Here is a 25,245-nt window from a genome sequence, read left to right as displayed (position 1 = left end):
ACTAGAGATGTTCAGAGATGGTGTTCAAACAGAATCGTGATGTTCAAATGTGTGTGCATTCTTAAGGGACCAAACTGCTGAGGTCATCGGTCCCTATACTTACAAATTACTTAAACAAACTAACTTATGTTAAGAACAACACGCACACTTATGCCCGAGGGAGGACTCGAACCTCCGACGGGAGGGGCCGCGCAATCAGTGACTCGGCGCCTCTAACCACGCGTCCACTCCGCGTGGCTGATACGTGATGAAAATTGTTTTATCAAAATTTTGATGACCACCTATGGATTTCTTTTTCTGAGGGGAGATGAAGCGTTTGGTGTATGAGACAACAATGGGCAGTCCAGAAGAGCTGGATGCGCATTTGGCTGAAGCTGCAGCCATAGTTCAAGAAATATTTGGTTGTTTTGAGCGTCCTAGAGAATCATTAACACGCAGATGCCAGTTGAGCATTAACGAAGACGGACTACATTTCCAGCAACATCTCTAAAACAAAATTCATCACGCGGCTGTTTGAATACAACTACTGAGCATTATTAGCATCAGAACCTTCATGGATCCCTAGCGGGAGAACAGTGCAACTGTGCCATCCGTCACATGAAACGCAACGTTATTTTGAAACTTCCTGGCAGATTAAAACTGTTTGCCGGACCGAGACTCGAAAGCTGTGAGGAGGGGTAGTAAGTCGTGCTTGGGTAGCTCAGTTGATAAAGCATTGCCCACGAAAGGCAAAGGTTCCGTGTTAGAGTCTCGTTCCGGCACACAGTTTTAATCTGCCAGGAAGTTTTATATCAACACACACTCTAGAGTGAAAATTTCGTTCTGGTAACGTTATGTTCTCTAAAATTCTGTATACATATTTTCTTTTACACCCTATAGACATACTACCACTTGCTAGCTCCTTAATCCTGATAAATTTCGAATTTTGTACGACAAAGGTCACTCATAACTTCAATTTCACCGTCCCGTACTGGGAAGTGCGACGTGACGTGATCTTGAATTTCAGTCTAGCGTAAACACACAGCCGTGTGACGGTGAGTTGATGTTCAGTGTGACCCGACCTTTAGCCCCGCGTCACATCGTTCAGTTAGTTACGTCCCATCAACCAGGCAGCAGCAGTCAATTATCCAACACCAGCGCTTCGCTGATTTATGACTTCTTGTCTGCAACCGAGGTTATACTAGGAGTATACTGGCGCAAAAACTACGCAAATAACCAAAATTAGAGAATAAATCATATCAAGAAAACCTAAGAATCGAATATTTAGTCTTATGCTGTCTCTAGCAACTGTACGTTGTAAGTGGTGTTCGACAAGAAATTGTTGTTTTAGTTTCTGTACACTTCATCACGTCTATACTTGATTCCCATGGTCCAAAACCACTCGAAATAACTGTCTTTTTTCTACATTAATTACTGCGCAGTTTCAGCAGTGTAGTCATTTTCAGATAATGGTCTGAATTATACAAAGCAAAGTAGGAAGCGTAAAATATCCGTTTGCTGTTTAGTAGGGAGACTAAAAATAGGAATTATATTGTATAGCCTATTAAATGGACATACATGGATTACGCCCCAAGCATTCACCAAGTCATAACGATAAAAAGTCATAGAGGATTGGAGTAGTATGCAATAAAATTAAACTTCCTTTAATAGGAATACATTACAAATAATTTTAATACACTTCGCACAAAGTGCATTTCTCACAAGGTGTTGCAAATCAATCAAACCATTATCCTATATGCTGAGAGGTGGTGGTGGTTTTGAATGCAGTCAGATACTTCTGGTAATACCATTACACGCAAGGTTAACATCTGGTTGTGCACCATGTCTCACGTAAAGGCAAAAGGAGAAGTACTGTATTTGTCCATTTCTTTAAAATTTCAAAATTCCCTGCTCACTTAAAATTGGTCAACGCCGAATCTAGTTGTGATGCGTGTGGATTCTAGACCATAATAAGAAGAATCCTAAGTGCATCAAACTCGTGAAGCAGGCTGACAGCAAAACCACTTCCGATTAAACCTTTATTGCTAGACTGGTAGCCTTCTTTGCAAAAGTGGAAGAGAGAGGATACAGGAAAGAGCAGTGCGATTAATCGCAAATCTACTTACTCTATTCGAGAATATTACAGAATTTCAGTTCAGACTTCACAAGAAATCTGTCGTAAAACCCCGGCAGTGGTCATGGAAAGTCTATTTATCCCCCTCTCTCATATCCGTTTCACGCAATTACCATCACTAAAATTCTGCATCTATAGGTAACAAATCACGAGAGCTGTTATTTTGGTACCATACGTTGTTTCTTGCAATCCCATTCACATGTTGTACGTAAAAAGAATAAATTTTTGGATGCCTAAGGGAACTGTTAGTTGCTGGCATAATGGCCACTACATGGATTAACGAATATTCGCGAATTCCGTCCTGGAATCAGGTTCAGTCAATTTCCGCTTGATATTACGTGTGCTTTTTTCCTAATGTACCCAATTTAAACATTCTTCAGCATTTCTGTTTCTCTCTTCGGACAGACAGATGAGGCTGTGACCAATCGTGTGCCCCTTCTTTGTATAAGCTCGGCGTCATCATTTAGTTCTGATACGGTTCCAAAACAGACGAGCCGAAACGCAAATATTTTATAACTTATAGCTCCATAGAGAAACTGTAGTTTTAGCAGCGTGAAATAAGTAAATGAATAGAAGTTTACCATTTGTTTTGTCTAGAGCACAGCTCAAATATTGTCATTGTCAGATGAAGATACGACAGAGTACAGTTTCGTGAAGCGCATATTTATTGGCTAGCTGCCAATCTCGAAACGAGGTTGATATTTTTCCAAGGACTGTGTATTCGTTTTTATGGGAAAAGTCTTCGAGCTTTAAAAGCCTTATCAAAACGTGTCGATCTCTGCACTGTTCATAAGTGCTCGCATGATAGTGTCTCCCTTCCCCTCCCCCAGCCCCCGTTCAAAATATTGGTGGTGCTGACAGAAGTATATAAGAATACAGTATAACACCATCAACGTTAAAGATCGTCCAACTTTTGTGAACCGCAAGTCATCGTCGTCACAAAAGTGGAACGAGTTTTGACATAACTGCTTAAAATGGCCTAATGCTGAAATATAGGCAGTGACCTAAATACCTCATAATAACGAATTATGCCTTTTTGCGAGTACACGAATTATTGTTTTGTTTTATCACCTAAACATGTTTCACCACAGTCGTGGCATCCTCCGTGGATGTTCTATTATTTTCCTTTTATTTTACATCGCGTGTGTCCTGTGGCTGCCAACCAAAATCAGTCACAGGTTTAAACTTGGGTACCATGTGATCATTGTTTTTTTTTTTTTTTTTTTTTTTTTTCTAGTCGAGCTGAGCCTTTCCTCCGGTTCGTGACCGAGCTGGGCGGCGTAGTGGTTAGCACAGTGGACTCGCATTCGGGAGGACCACGGTTCAAGCCTGCGTCCGACCATCCTGATTTAGGTTTCCCGTTATTTCCCTAAATCTCTTCAGTCAAATGCCGGGATGGTTCCTTTGAAAGGGCACGGCCGATTTCCTTCCCCCTCCGCCCCTAATCCGAGCTTGTACTCCGTCTCTAATGACCTCGTTGTCGACGCGACGTTAAACACTAATCTCCTCCTCCTCCTCCTCCTCCTCCTCCTCCTCCTCCTCCTCCCTCCCCCCCTCTTGTTCGTTTGTAATCATCATATACAGGGTGAACATCAATAAAACCGACAAACTTCAGGGACGCATCCTTGACTGGAAATAGAGGAAAAGAAGTCCTTTGAACATGTGTTGGCCGGCCAGTGTGGCCGAGCCGTTCTAGGTGCTTCAGTCTGGAACCGCGCGACCGCTACGGTCGCAGGTTCGAATCCTGCCTCGGGCATGGATATGTGAGATGTCCTTAGGTTAGTTAGGTTTAAGCAGGTCTAAGTTCTAGGGGACTAGATTACCTCAGATGTTAAGTTCCATAGTGCTCAGAGCCATTTGAACCATTTTTCGAACATGTGTTCGGAAATGCTGCGTTGCCATGGTAGATGGCGCTGACGAATGACAGTTCCTCTCACCATGTGCCGTGTGTACCTTGGGTGTTGTAGGCTGTATGATTGACGAAGCGTACTATAAGCAGCAGAATTGTCCGGTAATCGTGTCGGGAACAAGCCGAGATGCTGTTTAGGTCTGGCCAAGCAAATGGAAACCGCCGAAGGGCAGCACGGCTATACCAGAACAAGTATCCTCACAGATACCAACCACATCACACATTTCAAGACCTTTGTGGGTGTTTGTGTGATCATGGGTCCTTTCAGAAAGATTACCGTGTAGAGAGGCAGCAGACTATCATACTATACATTGGTTATAGAATATGAGTCATGTGGTGTGAATACATTACCGTCGCAAGTAACTCTGAATAGTGAGAGCAGACGAGATACCATATAGATGTCTCACATAAATGAAAACAACGAAAACGGATGTGATGTTACAACAAAGAAAGCCAAAGGTCAAAACTTCGAAAACGGAACGCAACTTGAAAAATGTAAAAAACCGGTGTTTTGACAGAGCACAGAGAAACTGTGTGGTTCTGAAACTGTTGCATTCATTTGTTGCAACTTATGTGACAAGCTATGTTTTTATCATTTTCTTGGGAGGGATCACAATCACTTTAAAACGAATGCCTATCATCTGACACACATGTGGTCGCTAAAGCCATCTATGACACACCAGACATGTTTTCTGGTGGAGGATTATGTTGACTTGTCGCCTTGTCATCAAACTTCACGGTTCCCATTCGAGACCCACTTCCTTTCGGCTGCTAGTAGAATAGTTGAGCAAACAAATGGTTCAAATGGCTCTGAACACTATGGGACTTAACTTCTAAGGTCATCAGTCCCCTAGAACTTAGAACATCTTAAACGTAACTAACCTAAGGATATCACACACATCCATGCCCGAGGCAGGATTCGAACCTGCGACCGTAGCGGTCACGAGGTTCCAGACTGTAGTGCCTAGAACCGCACTGCCACCCCGGCCGGCAATAGTTGTGCAGAATCAACTTTCACAATAGGTCCGTTCCTGACACCTCGCTGTTGCAAACCGACGTCACACCGTTGCACAGACACAAATTTGAATGCAGCGGAAAAAGAAAAACATTGACACTAGGAAGTTTTGCCCTTCTACAGGGCAGAGCAACACCGTGACCTCTGAAGCACGACGTCGTTATTGTGCCTGTTCACTAGATGGTTCAAATGGCTCTGAGCACTATGGGACTTAACATCTGAGGTCATCAGTCCCCTAGAACTTAGAACTACTTAAACCTAACTAACCTAAGGACATCACACACATCCATGCCCGAGGCAGGATTCGAACCTGCGACCGTAGCGGCCAAGCGGTTCCAGACTGAAATGCCTAGAACCGCTCGGCTACCGCGGCCGGCTGTTCACTCGATGTTGAAGGTCTTGAGCTTGGATCGTTCATTGTTTCTATTTTGCCTTAAAAAAAAGTTCAGTACACCTTCTTCCTGTTTTCGTGCTTGATCTGAATTCAGTTTTTATTTTTAACGAGCTGTCCACTGGCCCCTCTTAGTCCCCCCCCCCCCCCCCCAATCTGCGATTGGCTCGGGAGTGTCATCTTTGTGCCGCCATTTTCGTGCAGTGTTTTACAGTGAGTGTTCCGTGTTGTGTCTTTTGGGAAGTGTTGCGAACGGCCATCATACTGTCGCTGGGTGTGATTTTTTATCTCTTGCGAACAGAAACCAGACCTTCTCCATGTTTTTTAATTGTGTGTCTACTATGTTACTTGTCTGATTCCTGTGTAATTTATTAACATTGCCAACCCCTTTTGCTTTCTGTTTTAACTTTCCGCATTTTTCCGCCATTTTATACTTTACGTCACCGTTTTATCGCCTGTTTTTCTTGTTTCTTTTTTCTTCTTCCGTTTTTAAAAAAGTCTGTAGGCTGTAGAGCAGCGTACTAAGCTGCTGCCAGCCCGCATTGAAAATCAAAAAAGGAAAAAAAAGGTCCCTCTTACCACAAAATCTGTGGTTGGGTGGGGGGGGGGGGGGGTGCGATAGGGAGTTTCCCATACGAGAACCGCGGCCTGCACGGATATTAGCGGGCCGCAGTTCGACGACTACCGTACTAGAGGGAACGGTAAAGGGCGAAAAGCTTAGAGAACTAGATTCGGACACACCCAGCAAATAACTGAGGACGTAGATTGCAAGTGCTACTCTGAAATGAGAAGCTTGCCACTGGGGAGGAATTCATAGCAGGCCACATAAAAAAAAATGAAGAGCCCTTCGAAATGCACGGCACGGGGTACTTACTGCGCATGGCCCAGGGCTGCAGCTGTTGGAGGGCGGTGCGGTAGAGAGCGGCGTGCTGCCTGCACGCTCCGCCCACGTCCGAGGCGGGGGCGGCCTCCCCCGGGGCCAGTGGCGTCAGCAGGGCGGCGACCAGCACGTCTTTGGCCGGCTGCGCCGCCGACGCCGACGCCGTCGCCAGGAGCGACGCCAGCACGAGCGACACCGACTGCGCCGTGGCCCGCAGCATCACTGACAAGTAAGCGCGCGCGACTCCTGCCGCGGCCGCCGGCGGCCGCCTTATATAAACAATGGCGGCGCGGCCGGCCCCACTTTCACTGTGGGTCCGTCGTCACCTGCCTCCCCGCCGCAGTTCGCGGGCCGATGACCGACAACAGCCGCCCCTAGCACAGTGACACAGTGAGCGCCGGCCGGCCTTGGGCAGACGAGTGGCCCCTTATCTCCGCCGGCCAGGTGATCGGCCTGCCGAGTGCCCCGTCACCTCGGCTCGCGCAGCCTTCGCAATTCCACCTCGAGATTAACTGCGGTCTTACGTTTCCGTCCTTCGCCACTCCACTCCGTTCACACGGTTGTTGACCCCTCGGTGCGGTAGTCTTACATAAAAGTAACTGTCGGAAATATCCCTCAAAATAAAATCACCCGTTCTTATTTGCCCCCATATTAAAGCTAATTATCTCCTGAAACATTTTGCCATTCTTCAATCCCCACCATTATCAGATCACTACCGTCATCATCATTGTCATCTTCTCCTTCATTTTCAGATATTAATTGCCACGCCTGATCCGTCTTACATTGCTTCGGCTTATTTGGTCCATGTCGTTGTTATTGTGGTCTTCAGTCCTGAGACTGGTTTGATGCAGCTCCCCATGCTACTCTATCCTGTGCAACCTTCTTCATCTCCCAGTAACTACTGCAACCTACATCCTTCTGAATCTGCTGAGTGTATTCATCTCTTGGTCTCCCTCTACGATTTTTACCCTGCACGCTGCCCTCCAATACTAAATTGGTGAACCCTTGATGCCTCAGAACATGTCCTACCAACCGATCCCTTCTTCTAATCAAGTTGAGCTACAAACTTCTCTTCTCCCCAATCCTATTCAACACCTCCTCATTAGTTATGTGATCCGGCCATCTAAACTTCAGCATTCTTCTCTAGCACCACATTTCGAAAGCTTCTATTCTCTTCTTGTCCAAACTATTTATCGTCCACGTTTCACTTCCATACATGGCTACACTCCATACAAATACTTTCAGAAACGACTTCCTGACACTTAAATCTATACTCGATGTTAACAAATTTCTCTTCTTCAGAAATGCTGTCCTTGCCATTGCCAGTCTACGTTTTATATCCTCTCTACTTCGACCATCATCAATTATTTTGCTCCCCAAATAGCAAAACTCAGTTAGTACTTTATGCTTCTCATTTCCTGCTCTAATTCCCTCAGCATCACCCGACTTAATTCGACTACATTCCGCCGGCCGCGGTAGCCGTGCGGTTCTAGGCGCTGCAGTCCGGAACCGCGGGACTCCTACGGTCGCAGGTTCGAATCCTGCCTTGGGCATGGATGTGTGTGATGTGCTTAGGTTAGTTAGGTTTAAGTAGTTCTAAGTTCTAGGGGACTGATGACCTAAGATGTTAAGTCCCATAGTGCTCAGAGCCATTTGAACCATTTTTTTGACTACATTCCATTTTCCTCGTTTTGCTTTTGTTGATGTTCATCTTATATCCTCCTTTCAAGACCATGTCCATTCCGTTCAGCTGCTCTTCCAGGTCCTTTGCTGCCTCTGACAGAATTACAATGTCATCGGCGAGACTCAAAATTTTTATTTCTTCTCCGTCGATTTTAATTCCTACTCCAAATTTTTCTTTTGTTTTCTTTACTGATTGCTCAATATACAGACTGAATAACATAAGTAACGCAAAAATTCAACATCAAAAAGGAATAGTTTCCGCATATGAACTCGACCCAGAAATCCTAGGATTTCAGAAGCTCTCCTGCGAACCCTAAGTAGGAGACGAGGTACTGGCAGAAGTAAAGCTGTTAGGACGGGGCGTGAGTCGTGCTTGGGTAGCTCAGTTGGTAGAGCACTTGCCCGCGAAAGGCAAAGGTCCCGAGTTCGAGTCTCGATCCGGCACACAGTTTTAATTAGCCAGGAAGTTTCATATCAGCGCACACTCCGCTGCAGAGTGAAAATCTCATTCAGGTAATTGAAAAAGTTTGCCACCCAAGTTTTGCGTTTATTTTCAGTGCTTACGACGCAGTATCAATGTTTCTCGGTTTCGTGTGTCGTGACGGAAGAACAACAACCGACCGCGTTGCGGCGGTAACGGAAAAATAATGTGGTCCGGAATGATCCTAGTACATATATCGTTTTCACTGGCTGAATATCACGAGCGCAGGTAGTTTCTCGTTCGTATTCGTACCCGAAATTTTATGGAGCTTCCCCGTCGCAATTCGGTCACGCACACGCTCATGTTATAAGCTATTGAATTGTTTAGTACTGTTGGAAGAACTGTGCCAATCGTCGACTGATAAAACATCCTTTGAACAGTCATTGCCGCGCGGGATTGACCGAGCGGTCTCAGGCGCAGCAGTCATGGACTGTACGGCTGGTCCCGGCGGAGGTTCGAGTCCTCCCTCGGGCATGGGTGTGTGTGTTTGTGCTTAGGATAATTTGGGTTAAGTAGTGTGTAAGCTTAGGGACTGATGACCTTAGCAGTTAAGTCCCATAAGATTTCACACACATTTGAACATTTTTGAACAGTCATTGCACCTTGTTTTTGCATTGGATGACATCATTTAGACAGCAACCTTATACGTCACAATGGACACGTACTTGGATTACAAATACTGATCACGTCCATTGTCGAATAATGCTAATTGTCAACAGAGCAGCCTCACCCTGTGCGAGTGTTTAACAGAATACAGTGGATTCTACCAGATCAACTTGGTATTGTTGGTGTGAATGGCTCCTCTCTCTGCTAGACAATAGTTATTACAGGACACATCATCGCAGGCAGTGCAGAGAGCAGCAGATCAACCGTCGCGGGAAGGACCAGGTACCTGGGTTTAGGCACACGGTCGTTAAATATCCAGCCCCGTTCCTGTGTCTAGGGAGCGTTGTACAGTCTCAAGTGCTGAAGGCTAGCCTTTATCAGTACTGCATATCTACCCCCCTTTCCTCCCGGGCGTATTTACACCAGAATCTCCTGCTTTTTAGACAGCTGCGTTGACTATTGTGCCACTCGGATACATTGTTCAACTCCACTATTTCGGCATTCCTTTCGGCCGACGCACATTGCCACCTAGAGCTATCTACCCGCAAGCCCTGCCTATTTCCTCCCGCAGGAAGTCGGACGTATTTGTGCATCCGCAACGAATTTGGTGTGTCCATGTCCCAACGAGGCGAGTCACTTATACGAATATGTGGTTGGTGGCCATGTCCGAAAGAACAGACACCATTCATTCATGTAATTACAAAGTTTATTTCATAACACGAGTAAAAAGTAAGGCGCTTGCATTTCCTGGATAGAAGCTGGAAACTAGTATAAAGGCACTTATGCTCCTGTCGTGTTACTCCATTGTTAGTACTTTGTCCAACCTCCGTTCTTCCTAATTACCTCAGCTTTGATTTTGTTATGGTTTGTAGTTCTCGTAGTGAAATTGTCGGATGCTATTCTCGTATCGCTCATTTCAGCTCACATATTGTCTCATATTGCCTTCCAATGCGATAAACACGGATTTCAAGTAACTCAGAGGTTTTACCCGGGGTCGAAATCCGGGTTACACGCAGGTCAGGGCAAGACAGAGATAACTTTTATCTTCAAACCACATTTTTGTTTCTAGCAGAACCATACACAGATGCATTATCTTGTTGAAGCATTAGACTTTCGTCCCCTAGGTCTTCATACATTCCAATCAGTTCTATTTCTAGCATTTCATTGTACACAGAGTCCATTTTAGTGTTCATCCAAGGAATTGCTACATTTACATGGGGCTTCCAAATTCGGGTTTCGTAAACCTATTCAACAAAAACGTTTCTGGTTGGTTACATGAACACTCGAAAATCGATTCTGTAAATCCATTTCTAGCTGCCGGTTTTCCACTTCCACAGCCGATTTTAGTTACCACGTTAATGCTCAACCGTTTCTGAACCGTGCCTAGATTGTCAGGTTACGTCTTATTTTCAAAATATTCGACTAATGTGAACGGGGCAACTTATTGTGCAGTGAAGGAAAAGCAAAAATATTAGACCCAGCATGAACCTGTCTACCTCTAATATTTAAGCGAAAATAAATAATGACTGTTCTGACTGTACCAAAACTTGAACATTTGCTTTCCAGACGCCATATTTCACTGGGCTAGCAAATCCGCTCCAGATCTTAACATGTAAACATGAAAGCGAAATTTGGTTTTCTTCTTTCGGAAGATGTATCGCATGTAAACTTAGTGAATGCGTGATTTCCCTTTAATGCAGAATGCTGCCCAAATCATAACACTTCCACCATCAAAATTTCTGCTCGTTCTTGCCTGCTGCTCTGTTTTCAGATCATGCCAATAATACTGAAATCCATCTCTCCCATGTAAACTAAACATCTTCTCATCACTAGATATCACTTTATCCCATTCTGAAGTACCTGACATACGTTTATCAGCAAACTCTAATATAGACTGTTTATGCTTCGGTGTTAATGCGGACTTATGCAGTCGTTTCTTGTATGAAAGACAATTGTCATGTGATATAATTCGTCGTACACAGTCACTGGCAACCGTAAATTAGCAAAAATTTGAGAACAATAACGGTTATTTTCAGCCCTTGCTTTGCGCAAAAGTAACCCTTTCCATGCCTCAGTTAATTTTCTACTTTGCCCATATTTTCCGTTCTGTACACATCGTGCGTCCAGTCTAACAAAATTAACAATGACTCTACTCAAACAGTTGATCTTCTTGACAATTTGACGATTAGAGTCCCATTTCCTTGTACGCATTTATTTTTGCTTTTTCAACACGTGATAACTGTTTACTGCGTGACATTGTCACAATTGTGCTTGATGTGCACAACATTTTCAATGTCACTAATGCCGTAATGGCATGCCGTAATGGCATGTACGCACACACCCACACCCCACAGAGCCGACTGCCTTTAGATTGAGTTCCATCCTCTACCACATAAATCGTTGATATCTTGTTATATGCAGTACTACTGGCGTCAAATGCGATACCATTTGACTGCATTTGTCGATATAATGGATTTCATACTAAGCGTATACATTGTGCACAACTGTTCCAACCGACAATGTTAATTTTCCTGCAAATATCCATGCATAGATACCGATTTTCACCACTGTGCGCTGACATAAATGGCTGATGACTCTTCCAACCCCCGACAAAAATGGTATTTTTTTTTCTTTTTAAATGCTTTGGCCATCTGGAGCTCCCACTTGTGTCGCTCACATTTCTGGCCAAGTCCTGGGTATACGATAAATTTGTTCGAAATAGGTGATGACGAGTAGGCGTAGTCCCCGTGGTAGTTGCTCAGCCTTATTGATGCCGTCCCTTCTTGGATCTTCCAAGACGTACTTATTCACGATGTATCATCTTCATTTCAAGCACTAGGCCTTTTTTGCCTATTGCGGTACCCATCGCTTCCTTGATCTTCCTGAGTTCCTCTAGCAAGTCGCTTAAATCTCGTTATTTGGAGAGGTAATGTTTCTCCTACGTTTACTCTAATTTTTCCAACCTTTTTGTATCTTGTTGAGGATCTTAAATATATTCAGTCCTTCCCTAATTTCCGAATTTCGAAATATATTGGTTCTTGTGCATCCCTTTTCTGGTCTTAGAAAACAAACCTCCGTATGTGGCTTTCTTGGCGTTTACTTATAACCCACCACTCACTTCAGTAAACAAGTATACTGGCATTGTTTTCTAAAATTTCAGTTTCTTTTCCTCGTTTCATATTTTATTTTTAGTTTTTAAGGTTCCACATATATCCCCAAACTTTGTCAACTACTTCTCTACGTCTTGGTCAAGCTTATATACTACTTCGCAACCTAAACACGACGAGGGTCGTTCAACAAGTAACGCAACATTTTTTTTAAACAATGATGAATATTCCCACTTCAGCCTCTATAGTTTCATGAAGTTCCAATAGGTGCCGGCACTATACGCAGACTTCTAAATGGCGTCTGTAGCAGAGGTGCGTTCGAAGCATAGGGCTGTCATTGAGCTATTTTTGGTGGGACATGACAGATATTCATAGGCGCTTTCAGCGGGTCTGCGGAGACCTAGCAGTGAACAAAAGCACAGTGAGTCGTTGAGCGAGGCGTCTCTCATCAACGCAACATGATCGCGAAAACCTCTCCAATCTCTCGCGTGCCAGTCGGCAGCACACAGCTGTGACTCCTGCAGTGTGGGAACGCGCGGACACTCTCAATCGAGGTGATCGACGGCTCACAATCAAACACCTCGCTGCCCATCTGGATGTCTCTGATGGTATACACTCTCGTCCACCAGCTGGGGTACTCAAAGGTGTGTGTCTGCTTGGTTCTTCGCCGTCTGACAGAAGATCATAGAGATCAAGGGAGGACCATCTGACAGAATTGCTTGCGTGTTACTAGGCTGATCGTGAGAATTTTTGTCGGACATAATCAAAGGCGATAAAACATGAGTTTATCACTTAGAACCGGAAACAAAACGGCAGTCCACTGAGTGGCGCTTCACCACATCTCCTCCGAAGAAAAACTTCAAAGCCGCATCCTCAGTCGCTAAAGTAGTGACCACGGTCTTCTGGGACTCTGAAGGGGTATTCTGTATGATGCCTTCCCTCATGGTTCAACGATCAATTCTGAAGTGTATTGTGCTACCGTCAGGAAAATGAAGAAATGCCTTGAGCGTTTTGTTGGCCACAAAAATGCAAATGAACCGTCTCCTTCCCCATGGAAAAGAAAGGCCTCACACAAATGTGCGCCTCCAAGAGAAGCCCATAAAACTTCATTGGACTGTTCTTCCTCATCCATCCTACAGCCCAGATCTCGCACCCACTTCCATCTGTTTGGCCCAGAGAAGGATTCACTCCATGGGAAGCAGTACGTGGATAACGGGGAGGTTACTGATGCAGCAGGACGTCGGATCCGACGTTGACTAGTGGAATGGTACCATTTGGGCATAAGGGCCCTTCCAGTGAGGTGCCGTAAGGCAGTCGCACTGAACAGAAATTCTGTTGAAAAATAGGGTTTTTTAGCCAGAGAAGTGCGGAATATTACTGTGTATTGGAATCCTGGATCAAACCAACCTGCTTTCAGAAAAAAGTGTTACTTCAGTACTGAACACCACTCGTCGTTAAAATATTTGACCTGTTTTATTGTTATATTGTTAATCACAATTTTTGACCGTTTTCCGTTAAAAGCCACTGATTTTTGTCTTCTTTCCTGAATTCATTAAATGGTACTCATCACAAATCTTATTTAATAAATGTCGTCTTCGGTCTTCGCCATCAAGCAGTTCAAGCGGAAATTTCTGTTAAACTTTATAGCCCCGTTAAAAATCTCCTTCCTTTTTCGTATTCCATCAGATAATTTCTTTGTTTGCTGCTAAGCTATGCTATGCTGGCTGGCATGCGAGAGATCGGACAGGTTCGCACGATCTTGTTCCGTTGATGACAGACACGCGTTCAATGACTCATTGTGCTTTTGTTCACTGCTAGGTCTCCGCAGACCTTCCGGAAGCGCCAATGACTATCTGTCGTGTCCCGCCAAAATTAGCTGTGTTACAGTACCGTTGCCAGTCGTGTGTTTGTATAAGGGGTAGTCAAATGAAAGCGAAACAGGTGGGAAAAAGTATGCAAACTGTTAATTACTTCAAAAGTAATCGTCATAACTATTACTACATTTATCCGACTGAAGACAAGGCAGTCTATGCTTTCATTCAAAAATTTTTGTTGTTGCCTACATAACCATAATTGTATCCAGCCGTGCACGTCTTCATCCGAAGCAAATTGATGACCACGAATATCTTTCTTCAGGGCTCCAAAAAAATGGAAATCGCATGGGGAGAGATCGTGCTGTATGGAGGATGTGTGAGGGATACCCAGCGAAACTTCTGCAGCGTAGTCGAAACAACCTTGGCAACTTAAACAGATCTTTAAAGCGTTTATTAGCTATCGTGTATATCTTCTTTTCCACATAATTATCTACAGTTTCTATCAACATTATCAAATGTCTCAATAAAATCAATAATGCTAAATAGGTTTCCCTATTACACTTTCTCTGTTTCTTGGAATCTATTTCATGGCTTATAGTGGTAACTACCATTCTGACATTCTTTCGACATCTATCTTCGGTAGTTAGGTTTTTGAATATCTGCATATTACTAGACACAGTTCGCGCGTTTTCGTCAGAGTCTAGAGAAGAGTTACGCAGCACGTGCCGATAGTCCGTTTATCTGCATAGTTCAATTTTCCATGATCTTTAGTATGACAGGGACCGCGATTGTTGTGTGCAGATGCGAGTTGGTGACACTTCGCTTCCAGCTTCAGGCTGTGATGGCTTCGGTTACACAGCTTGAGGCTGCAGTGGATGAGCACCACTATTGTGGGCCGGCCGTGGGGATCCAACGGACGTCCAGCACGTCAAGAGTCCTCCGATCGGTCCTCACCGGTGGCCAGTCCAGGTTACTGCTCGCACTGAGGCCGACCACTCACCTGTGGTCGAGTGGGAGGTCGCCCCGGGGCGAAGCAGGCGGCGAAAGACTTCCCAGGCGGCCGCACGTGAGGCCTCCCCGGTTTGTCTGACAAACAGGTTCCAGGTGCTGTCTGTGGCTGACGCTTTCGCTGAGCCAGATGCTGTCGCCTGTCCTGTTTCAGAGGAAACCACTCAGCCTGCAAGATCAGGGCAGTCACAGAGGGTGGGATTATTGATAGTTGGCAGCTCCAGCGTTAGGCGCGTTATGGGTGCCCTTAGTCATGGCTGCCAAGAAGGGGAAGAAAGCCAATGTGCACTCCGTATGCATACCAGGTGGAGTCATTCCAGATGTGGAATGGGTCCTACCAGATGCCATGAAGAGCACAGGGTGCAGCCAACTGATGGTGGTTGCTCACGTCGGTACCAATGATGTGTGTCACTTTGGTTCAGAAGAAATTCTCTTTGGTTTCGAGCGGCTAACAGAAGTGGTAAAGGCTGCCAGTCTTGCTTGCAAGATGAAAGCAGAGCTGACCATTTGCAGCATAGTCGACAGGACCGATTGCGTGCCTCTGGTACAGAGCCGAGGGGAGGGTCTGAATCAGAGGCTCACACGGTTCTGCGACCATGTAGGCTGCAGATTCCTCGTCTTGCGCCAAAGGGTGGTTCGGTTTCGGGTTCCGCTGAATAGGTCAGGTGTCCACTATACGCAGGAGGCGGCTACACAGGTAGCAGGAGCTGTGTGGCGTGGACTGGGCGATTTTTTAGGTTAGAGGGTCTCAGGAAAATACAAGAAGGGCTTCAGTCACAAGGCGTGCAGGCTGAACACAGAAAGAACGTAGGTACAGGAACCATCGGTATAACCAGAGCTCCAAGAGCTAATAGAAAGCACTGATGCTCAAATCGTTATAGGGACTGAAAGCTGGCTAAAGCCGGATATAAGCTCAGCCGAAATTTTTGCGAAGAACCTAACGGCGTTCCGAAAGGATAAGCTAAACACGGTTGGCGGTGGCGTGTTTGTTGCTGACAGAAGTAGTTTAACTTGTCGCGAAATTGAAGTACATACTTGCTGTGAGTTAGTATGGGCAGAGGTCATTGTTGGCAACCGGAATAAAATAATAATTGGATCCCTATACCGGCTTCCCAATTCAGGTGATACAGTTGATGAAAGGTTCAAAGAAAACTTGAGTCTGATTTCAAACACGTACCCGACTCATACGATGATAATTGGTAGTGACTTTAATTTACCCTCGATATGTTGGCGAAAATACATGTTTAATTCCGAAATTGTGCTAAACGCATTCTCTGAAAATTATTTCGAGCAGTTAGTTCATGAGCCACCGCGAGTAGTAAACTTGACCTCTTAGCAACAAACAATCCTGAGTTAATAACGTGCATCAAAACCGATTGAGGAATTAGTGAACACAGGGTTGTCATAGCGAGATTGAATATTGTAATCACCAAATCCTCGAAAAATAAGCTAAAATTATACCTATTCAAAAAAGCAGATAAAAATTCACTTGACGCCTTCCTGAGGGACAATCTCCATTCATGCAAATTAATAATATAAGTGTAGACCAGATGTGGCTTGAATTCAAAGAAATAGTATCGGCAGCAATTGAGAGATTTATACCAAATAAATTAACAAACGACGGAGCTGATCCTCGTTGGTACACGAAACGGGTTAGAACACTGTTGCAGAAACAACGAAACAGACATGACAAATTTAAACAGACGCAAAATCCCCGAGATTGGCGATCTTTTACAGAAGCTCGAAATTTAGCGCGGACTTCCACAACGAAACTTTGTCTCAAAACCTGGCAGAAAATCCAAAGAGATTCTGGTCGTATGTGAAGTATGTTAGCGGCAAGAAACAATCAATTCTTTCTCTGCACAATAGCAATGGAGATACTATCGAAGACAGTGCTGCCAAAGCAGAGTTACTAAACACAGTTTTCCGAAATGCCTTCGAAAAGAAGACTTAGTAAATATTCCAGAATTCGAATCGAGAACAGCTGCCAACATGAGTAACGTAAAAGTAAATATCCTCGGAGTAGTGAAGTAACTTAAATCACTTAATAAAAGCAAGTCTTCTGGTCCTGACCGTATACCAATTAGGTTCTTTTCGGAGTATGCTGATGCATACTCTCCTTACTTAACAATCATATACAACCGTTCGCTCGACGAAAGATCCGTACCCAAAGACTAGAAAGTTGCACAGGTCACACCAATATTCAAGAACGGTAGTAGGAGTAATCCGCTAAATTCCAGGCCCATATCGTTAACGTGGATATGCAGCAGGATTTTTGAACAATCGTACATTGTGTTCGAACATTATGAATTAACTCGACGAAAACGGTCTATTGACGCACAGTCAACATGGGTTGAGAAAACATCGTTCCTGTGAAACACAAATCTTTATTCACGTGAAGTGTTGAGTGCTATTGACAAGGGATTTCAGATCCATTCCGTATTTCTGTATTTCCGGAAGGCTATTGACACTGTACCACACAAGCGGCTCGTAGTGAAATTGCGTGCTTATGGAATATCGTCTCAGTTATGTGACTGGATTTGTGATTTCCTGTCAGACAGGTCAGGTTACAGTTCGTAGTAATTGACGGAAAGCCATCGAGTAAAACAGAAGTGATTTATGGCGTTCCCCAAGGTAGTGTTATAGGCCCTTTGCTGTTCCTTTTGTATATAAACGATTTGGGAGACAATCTGAGCAGCCGTCTTCGGTTGCCTGCAGATGATGCTGTCGTTTATCGACTAATAAAGTCATCAGAAGATCCAAACAAACTGCAAAACGATTTAGAAGAAACATCTGAATGGTGCGAAAAGAGGCAGCTGACCCTAAATAACGAAAAGTATGAGGTCATCCACATGAGTGCTAAAGGGAACTCGTTAAACTTCGGTTACACGATAAATCAGTCTAATCTAAAAGCCGTAAATTCAACTAAATACCTAGATATTACAATTACGAATAACTTAAATTGGAAGGAACACATAGAACATTTTGTGGGAAAGGCTAACCAAAGACTGCGTTTTATTGTCAGGACACTTAGAAAATGTAACAGACTTACTAAGGAGACAGCCTACACTACGCTTGTCCGTCCTCTTTCAGAATACTGCTGCGCGATGTGGGATCCTTACCAGATAGGACTGACGAAGTACATCGAAAAAGTTCAAAGAAAGGCAGCACGTTTTGTATTATCGTGAAATATGGGAGAGAGTGTCACAGAAATGATACAGGATTTGGGCTGGCCATCATTAAAATAAAGGCATTTTTTCGTTACGACGGAATCTTCTCCCGAAATTCCCATCATCAACTTTCTCCTCCGAATGCGAAAATATTTTGTTGACACCGACCTACATAGGGACGAACGATCACCACGATAAAATAAGGGAAATAAAATCTCGTACGGAAAGATATAGATGTTCATTCTTTTTGCGCGCTATACGAGATTGGAATAATAGAGAATTGTGAAGGTGGTTCGATGAACCCTCTGCCAGGCCCTTAAATGTGATTTGCAGAGTATCCATGTAGATGTAGATGTAGATGTAGATCTCCCATTTATCTCTACATTCATCTGTTACATCGTTTATTAGTTCAACTTTTGACTTTTTTCTATTACGTTCATATTTGTTTCATCTATTTTTGTGCATCCTTTCACATAGCTTATGAATCTCGTTTCAGAGCTTGAATCCTAATTCTCTGTAGTTTGGGTAAGTGTCCAGAACCCGATACCATATGGAAGTAGAGAAATTGTCATGCTTCTATAAAATTTACTTTTTATTACTTTCCTCGCCTTATTTTTTATAAAGTTCTGTATCCAGTGCCACAACTATATTAGACGTTTATTATCTACATATTGATCTTCTCGCTGTAGCACCACCACACAATACCACCTGTGGTTAGACCACATCCCGTCGAATAACCTACACACGGTCCATTTCCAAAACCATCGCCTCGCATATTACATTACGATTTCCTTGCTGTGCCATCCTTCCAATTCCACAATAATAATTCTTGTTTAATCAGTAGTACCTCTCCACGAATGCTGCAGAAACCGATGTAATTATTATGAGAAAAACCAATAGAGTTTTCTGTTCTCAATACCTCCGACTCAAAATCCACAACAGTCCCACTCTCATTACTAAAACACGAATTTACTTTGAACTAACACTTCACAATGCTTTGGAAAATGTAGATGCAGATGTAGGCCAAAATCTAATCTTAAGCCAACTATTAAGCATCAAAAAGAAATAGATAGATTAAAACTACTTACTGGACTAACAAAGGAACTAAATGACTTGACCATCAAGTAAACCTACAAGACGCTCGTCCATCCTATCCTCCTCATCTTTGCAAGTGATAGACGAATATCCACTCCTCTGGTTTTTCCACTGCGTACAAATTTAAGAACTTCATGAGCGCCGTGCCATTTTTCGTGACAGTTTACCCTCCGCCACCCATATCTTTCCCAGCTGGTAATGCTCACATTCTAACACCTGGAATATCCTTTCCAGTCCAGCAATCACGACTCCCAAAACCTCCTTGTATTTCCCACTCTTGAGAAGCGTTGCTTGTGAGTGACATCTATCAGCAAGTCTAAAATTCCTTACACGTCCACACACACTCGGGATCATTTCAACCGACATCCCCTCCCAAATCATAAAATCGTTCCTAAAACCTACCTATCCTGTCAACTAAAATCTACCCTGCCTCTTCCTTTTCTAGATGAGGTTTCCAACCCATCCTTTCCCTGCATCCTTTAGACATGCATCCAATATTTTGACCATTCTCAGTACTCGCCCCACATCCTTTCTCATATTACTTTCTCTATACACCCATCTGTACCCAAATCTTTCACCTATGAAACATTACCAGGAGTCCACAGCAGCACCCTATTTGCAAGTCTCAAGATCATTAATATCACTGTCCATAAAAAATAAGATCATTCCTTTTATTCTTATAAATGGATTTCTATTTAATCGTTTTGATCAAAGCCTTAAGAGCGGCATCACGGTTGCTGCCAGCTTGCTACTCTAGATGGAAATTTAAATTACAGATAAATGAAGAAAACCCTCGTACTTTTCCCCGCCATAAAGCTATTTGCCACCTGAAACAATGTCCCAATCTTCAACCCCCGCCGCTACGTAATGCCTGCAACGTCTCCTATCCCATCTGCCCCCATAAAAGCCAGGCTGAACCCTCTCCCATCAAACCTCCATCCACCCTATCCCCACACCCCTCTATTCAAACCAAAAGAATCCGTTTTGCAACGACCGTTTCGCTTTGAACAATTCCATGTTCTCCAAGAAATCACATTCGCTGGATTCTCTGTGCGTCGCCAGAATTCTACCACCACATACTATTAGAATAAATGTAACAACGTTTTCACCCTCCTACACATCCTAGTTTAGTTTCAGTCTGACGTGAGAGTTACAGCGTAAAGTCAAGAGCCGGCACGCCAATCGAGAACGATGGAGCAGAGATGGCTGTGAGAAGACGTCAACCAATGACACTCCGACCGACCCCTCTCCAGGACGACAACGCGACGGCAGCGGTCCCTATGTGAAGAGGACATAATCGCCGCGACCGATTGGCGACACCCAGTTGAAGAGTGACTTCAAGACGAGCGGCTTGGATAGAAGCGTCAACGACGGTTACTTCGCTTGTACACTCTATGTATCACAGTCTTGTGATTGTATTCTGAACAGGATTGCTTATTTTGTATGCCGCCCTTTGCTTGCGACAAATCTATGTAAATGATACAGTTAAGTACTGTAAAATACTTTTTTAAATAAATACGACTTTTTTTAATATGACTTGTTCTAATTGCTGTCTAGCGATCCGAGAAAGCAGGTTGCCTAGACACCCCATGTTCGACGACGAGCACGGAGACGTAACACCTAGTACGTGCAACATTTCTAGTCATACTACATCCAGCTCCAACAGAAGTCACATATTGATCCATTATGGCATATTATTTGAACTGTACAATCACATTTGCAACACTCACGCAACGTTATCAGTGTCAGCCATTAGAACACAAAGGTTTGTCGCGCAGGGTAGCAGCGCGGTCTAGGGCGCCTTGCCATAGTTTGGGCGGCTCCCACCGTCGGAAATTCGAGACCTCCCTCGGCCATTGGTGTGTGTGTATTGCCCTTAACGTAAGTTAGATTAAGTAATGTGTAAGTCTAGGGACCTATGACCTCAGCAATTTGGTCCCATAGAAAGTTACATCACCACCACAAAGGTTTATATTTACACCGTAAATGAAATGTAGAATCAGATATGTCGGATCTTAATTGCAGAAACACACTTGATATTTGTCGATTACAGCGCCATCTACCAGAATGGGGAACAATGGCTTGAGTAAACCGCACGTTCAAGTTGAAATTTACGTCGCATACTAGGGTCGATGATCCCTTTGCGGTACAATAAAAGTTACCTTCTAAGTTAATGCAAAAGCATGGCCATTTATGTCACATATTTTGATATAAACTCACTCATAAAAACCTATAGGTTACTTCCAAATAATTTAGAGCGAAGAAATTTGGGAAGCAGTAAGTTTTATAGTGCAAGTAAGGGAAAATACCCAAAAAATTAATTTGTAATTATATCACACGAAAAAATATTTTTTTGTTACATGTTATCTGATGTCAGTCTCGGAATTCAATCAGTAGTTCTGCATCACTGTTTTTGCCCTCAGGCTGACTGGGTCGCAATGGCATCAGGTATCAGGCAAGGAATCAGTTTACTTTCGGAATTTATCGATCATCAGATATCCAAGTGCGATTACTGCATGTAAATATTGTAAATGAATCATTTCAACTTTTTGGGCCCCAATTATTTCATTACATATGTTAAATTTTGTTGGAGAATAGGTCACAGTTATAAGGTTTGCATGATACAGGCACAATGCTTCTACTCTTCTCCACTGTAGATAACAAAATATAGAATGTTGACACATCGGGAAAATTAAAAATGTCTGAGGCTATTTGAATCGTAAGTGGATCTATGTGAATCATTGTCATCTGTCCTACAATTATACAAAATAACAATATATGGAAGATTACACTTCAGTTACACTTCTGAATGTCGCAGTAGTTGTTACACGCATTTCCCACAGCGGGACTGTTTAAGACCAGCAGCCTCCACACAAATTTCATGAAACCACACCTTGCACTTATCACACCTGATCCATTCCCTTTTCTTCACAGATGTGGGTCGTAATATTTGATGCTGCAGAAACAACAAAGTACGTTTTCTTCCTCAGACCCAGCATCCGGCGATTATGAAGATGAATCACCTTCTTCCTTTGAAAGTTTCTCTTGAACATCCAGCGCATTCCTTTGGGAGTGTTCAAAATGCAATCTTCTCTTCCTTTGCGTAAGACTGAGATGAGCTGATGAAGTCAGATTGCAAGCTAAATTTTTCTCTCTTCGCGGACGTGTGGTACCGGGAGTTTTCTTTGGAGATGGCAAAACAGAAGAAAATGATGAAGATGATGTCGATGAGTTCTGACTTTCCGAATGTCTTGGAGGATTAGAAATAGTTGCAGGGACTGGTGTTTACTTCGGATTCTGTGGTAACAGAACAATATACATCATTCAGGAATGTAGACAAAAGAAGGAATTTGTGTGATGGTATTTTGTTAGGAATGACGGGGAAAATTCCTGTACCCTTAAATCGCTTTACAGCATTTCCTACACAAACTCCTCGCTTCCAGGTGACGTCGAAAATTTTACCAAAAACAAATTTTGTAATGGAGGTTGGTGGATCATTATGTATAAATGAATTTGCTTCTTGGTAGTAATACACCTTCAATGTCTAGAAAGTTCTATTCAGCGGCTTCAGAATATGTGTAGTAGGTGGTGGCAGATACGCCAATTCAATGTGATTCTTCTCACAGTATTCCAGACATTGGGGAGAAAGGTGTGAACTGTGACCATCCAAAAGAAAAAGATATCTGCCTTGTGAACGGTGGTTATTAAAGTGTTGGAGCCAACTCAAAATCAAATCTTCATTTATGTGGCCCGAATCTGACATAGACACTTGAGTACCTAGAGGAGTTGCCAGCTTGAATTCTTCTCGCATTCTTTCGCATTTGAAGATCATGAACGGTGAAAGATATGTCCCAGCGGCACAACAGACAAGAACGAAGACAACAACGACTGTCACATTTTACCGCCTCTCCAAACTTGTCAGTGCAACAACTTCTCTTTTTCCTTTTTCCGCCACAATTTTTTCAGGCCTATTGTTCTTGGGAAACCGCTTTCGTCCACAATATATTGTACGACAAACATCAAAACTTTGTAAAATTTTTTAATCCATGGCTCGAGCTTTAGAAAGTGCCTCAGATTTCCTTAATGAAATACCTTCTGTATGTCGTTTCATGAAAGAAAGGAACCAATACTTACCAGCCACTTTCGTATCTTCTCCCCATGGAACCACAATATCATTGATTTTTGTATACTGGTACACGGCTCTTCTAACGCTAAGTGAGGTTTGTCCAAAACCATGGTTAGATACACTCTTCAATCTTTAAACCAAATCTTTTTCTTGTTCTGGTGATAAAACAGATAGATGGTCCATTTTTCTTCTTCTCTGAGGGATCAAAATGTTCAAATGTGTGTGTATTTCTAAGGAAACAAACTGCTGCGGTCGTCGGTCCCTAGAATTACATACTACTTAAACTAACTTACACTAAGAACAACACACACACACACACAGACACACCCATGCCCGAGGGAGGACTCGAACCTCTGGCGGGAGGGGCCTCTGAGGGATCGCTTGATGCGTTTGATTCTGTTCCATTCCCCGAAGGAAACGAGTTTCTTGAACCCGTGTATAGAGCGTCGTAAATGGCACTTTATAAAGCCCAGCTGCAGCGCGCATGCTTATATACCTATGTAAAACACTGGTTATAGCGCTTACCGTCGCGTCCTCTGACCATTGTAAACATGAATGGCTTCGTTTATATGTTCTTACCATCTGAACAAAGCGAAAAATCAAAAATTCTTTTTGTATTTACTAAATTAGTATGTCTTGCTAATTGCTGTAGCCTAATTAGAACATTATTGAATTATTATTGTAAGTTATAATAATTAAAAATAATTAAAAATTATCAGGAGAAAGAAAACTGGCGTTCTACGGATCGGAGCGTGGAATGTCAGATCCCTTAATCGAGCAGGTAGGTTAGAAAATTTAAGAAGGGAAATGGATAGGTTAAAGTTAGATATAGTGGGAATTAGTGAAGTTCGGTGGCAGGAGTAACAAGACTTTTGGTCAGGTGAATACGAAGCCCATGCCTACTACAGTGGTACAAGTTTATATGCCAACTAGCTCTGCAGATAATGAAGAAATTAATGAAATGTATGATGAGATAAAAGAAATTATTCAGAGAGTGAAGGGAGACGAAAATTTAATAGTCATGGGTGACTGGAATTCGAGTGTAGGAAAAGGGAGAGAAGGAAACGTAGTAGGTGAATATGGATTGGGGCTAAGAAATGAAAGAGGAAGCCGCCTGGTAGAATTTAGCACAGAGCACAACTTAATCATAGCTAACACTTGGTTCAAGAATCATGATAGAAGGTTGTATACATGGAAGAATCCCAGAGATACTAAAAGGTATCAGATAGATTATATAATGGTAAGACAGAGATTTAGGAACCAGGTTTTAAATTGTAAGACATTTCCAGGGGCAGATGTGGACTCTGACCACAATCCATTGGTTATGAACTGCAGATTAAAATTGAAGAAACTCCAAAAAGGTGGGAATTTAAGGAGATGGGACCTGGATAAACTGACTAAAACAGAGGTTGTACAGAGTTTCAGGGAGAGCATAAGGGAACAATTGACAGCAGTGGGGGAAAGAAGTACAGTAGAAGAAGAATGGGTAGCTCTCAGGGATGAAGTAGTGAAGGCAGCAGAGGATCAAGTAGGTAAAAAGATGAGGGCTAGTAGAAATCCTTGGGTAACAGAAAAAATATTGAATTTAATTGATGAAAGGAGGAAACATAAAAACGCAGTAAATGAAGCAGGCAAAAAGGAATACAAACGTCTCAAAAATGAGATCGACAGGAAGTGCAAAATGGCTAAGCAGGGATGGCTAGAGGACAAATGTAAGGATGTAGAGGCTTATCTCACTAGGGGTAAGATAGATACTGCCTACAGGAAAATTAAAGAGACCTTTGGAGAAAAGAGAACCACTTGTATGAATATCAAGAGCTCTGATGGAAACCCAGTTCTAACCAAAG

The 25,245-nt window shown here is 43.2% G+C and overlaps 1 protein-coding gene across 1 annotated transcript in view; it reads right to left on the bottom strand.

The window, feature by feature from the left end:
- Positions 1 to 23,508, bottom strand: part of LOC126095629 (nose resistant to fluoxetine protein 6-like) — a 193,644-nt gene extending 170,136 nt beyond the window's left edge. Inside the window, exons 1-2 of the mRNA XM_049910393.1 lie at positions 23,407 to 23,508; positions 6,303 to 6,450 (exon numbers count right to left, since the gene is read on the bottom strand). Of these exons, the coding sequence (XP_049766350.1) occupies positions 6,303 to 6,450; positions 23,407 to 23,508 (250 nt within the window). The remainder of the gene's footprint in view (positions 1 to 6,302; positions 6,451 to 23,406) is intronic.
- Between the last annotated feature and the right edge of the window lie 1,737 nt (positions 23,509 to 25,245).

This window comes from Schistocerca cancellata, chromosome 8 (genome assembly GCF_023864275.1).
Source record: "Schistocerca cancellata isolate TAMUIC-IGC-003103 chromosome 8, iqSchCanc2.1, whole genome shotgun sequence".
Lineage (NCBI taxonomy): Eukaryota > Metazoa > Arthropoda > Insecta > Orthoptera > Acrididae > Schistocerca > Schistocerca cancellata.
The sequence above is the reverse complement of the archived record's forward strand: the minus strand, read 5'-3'. Positions and strand labels throughout refer to the sequence as shown.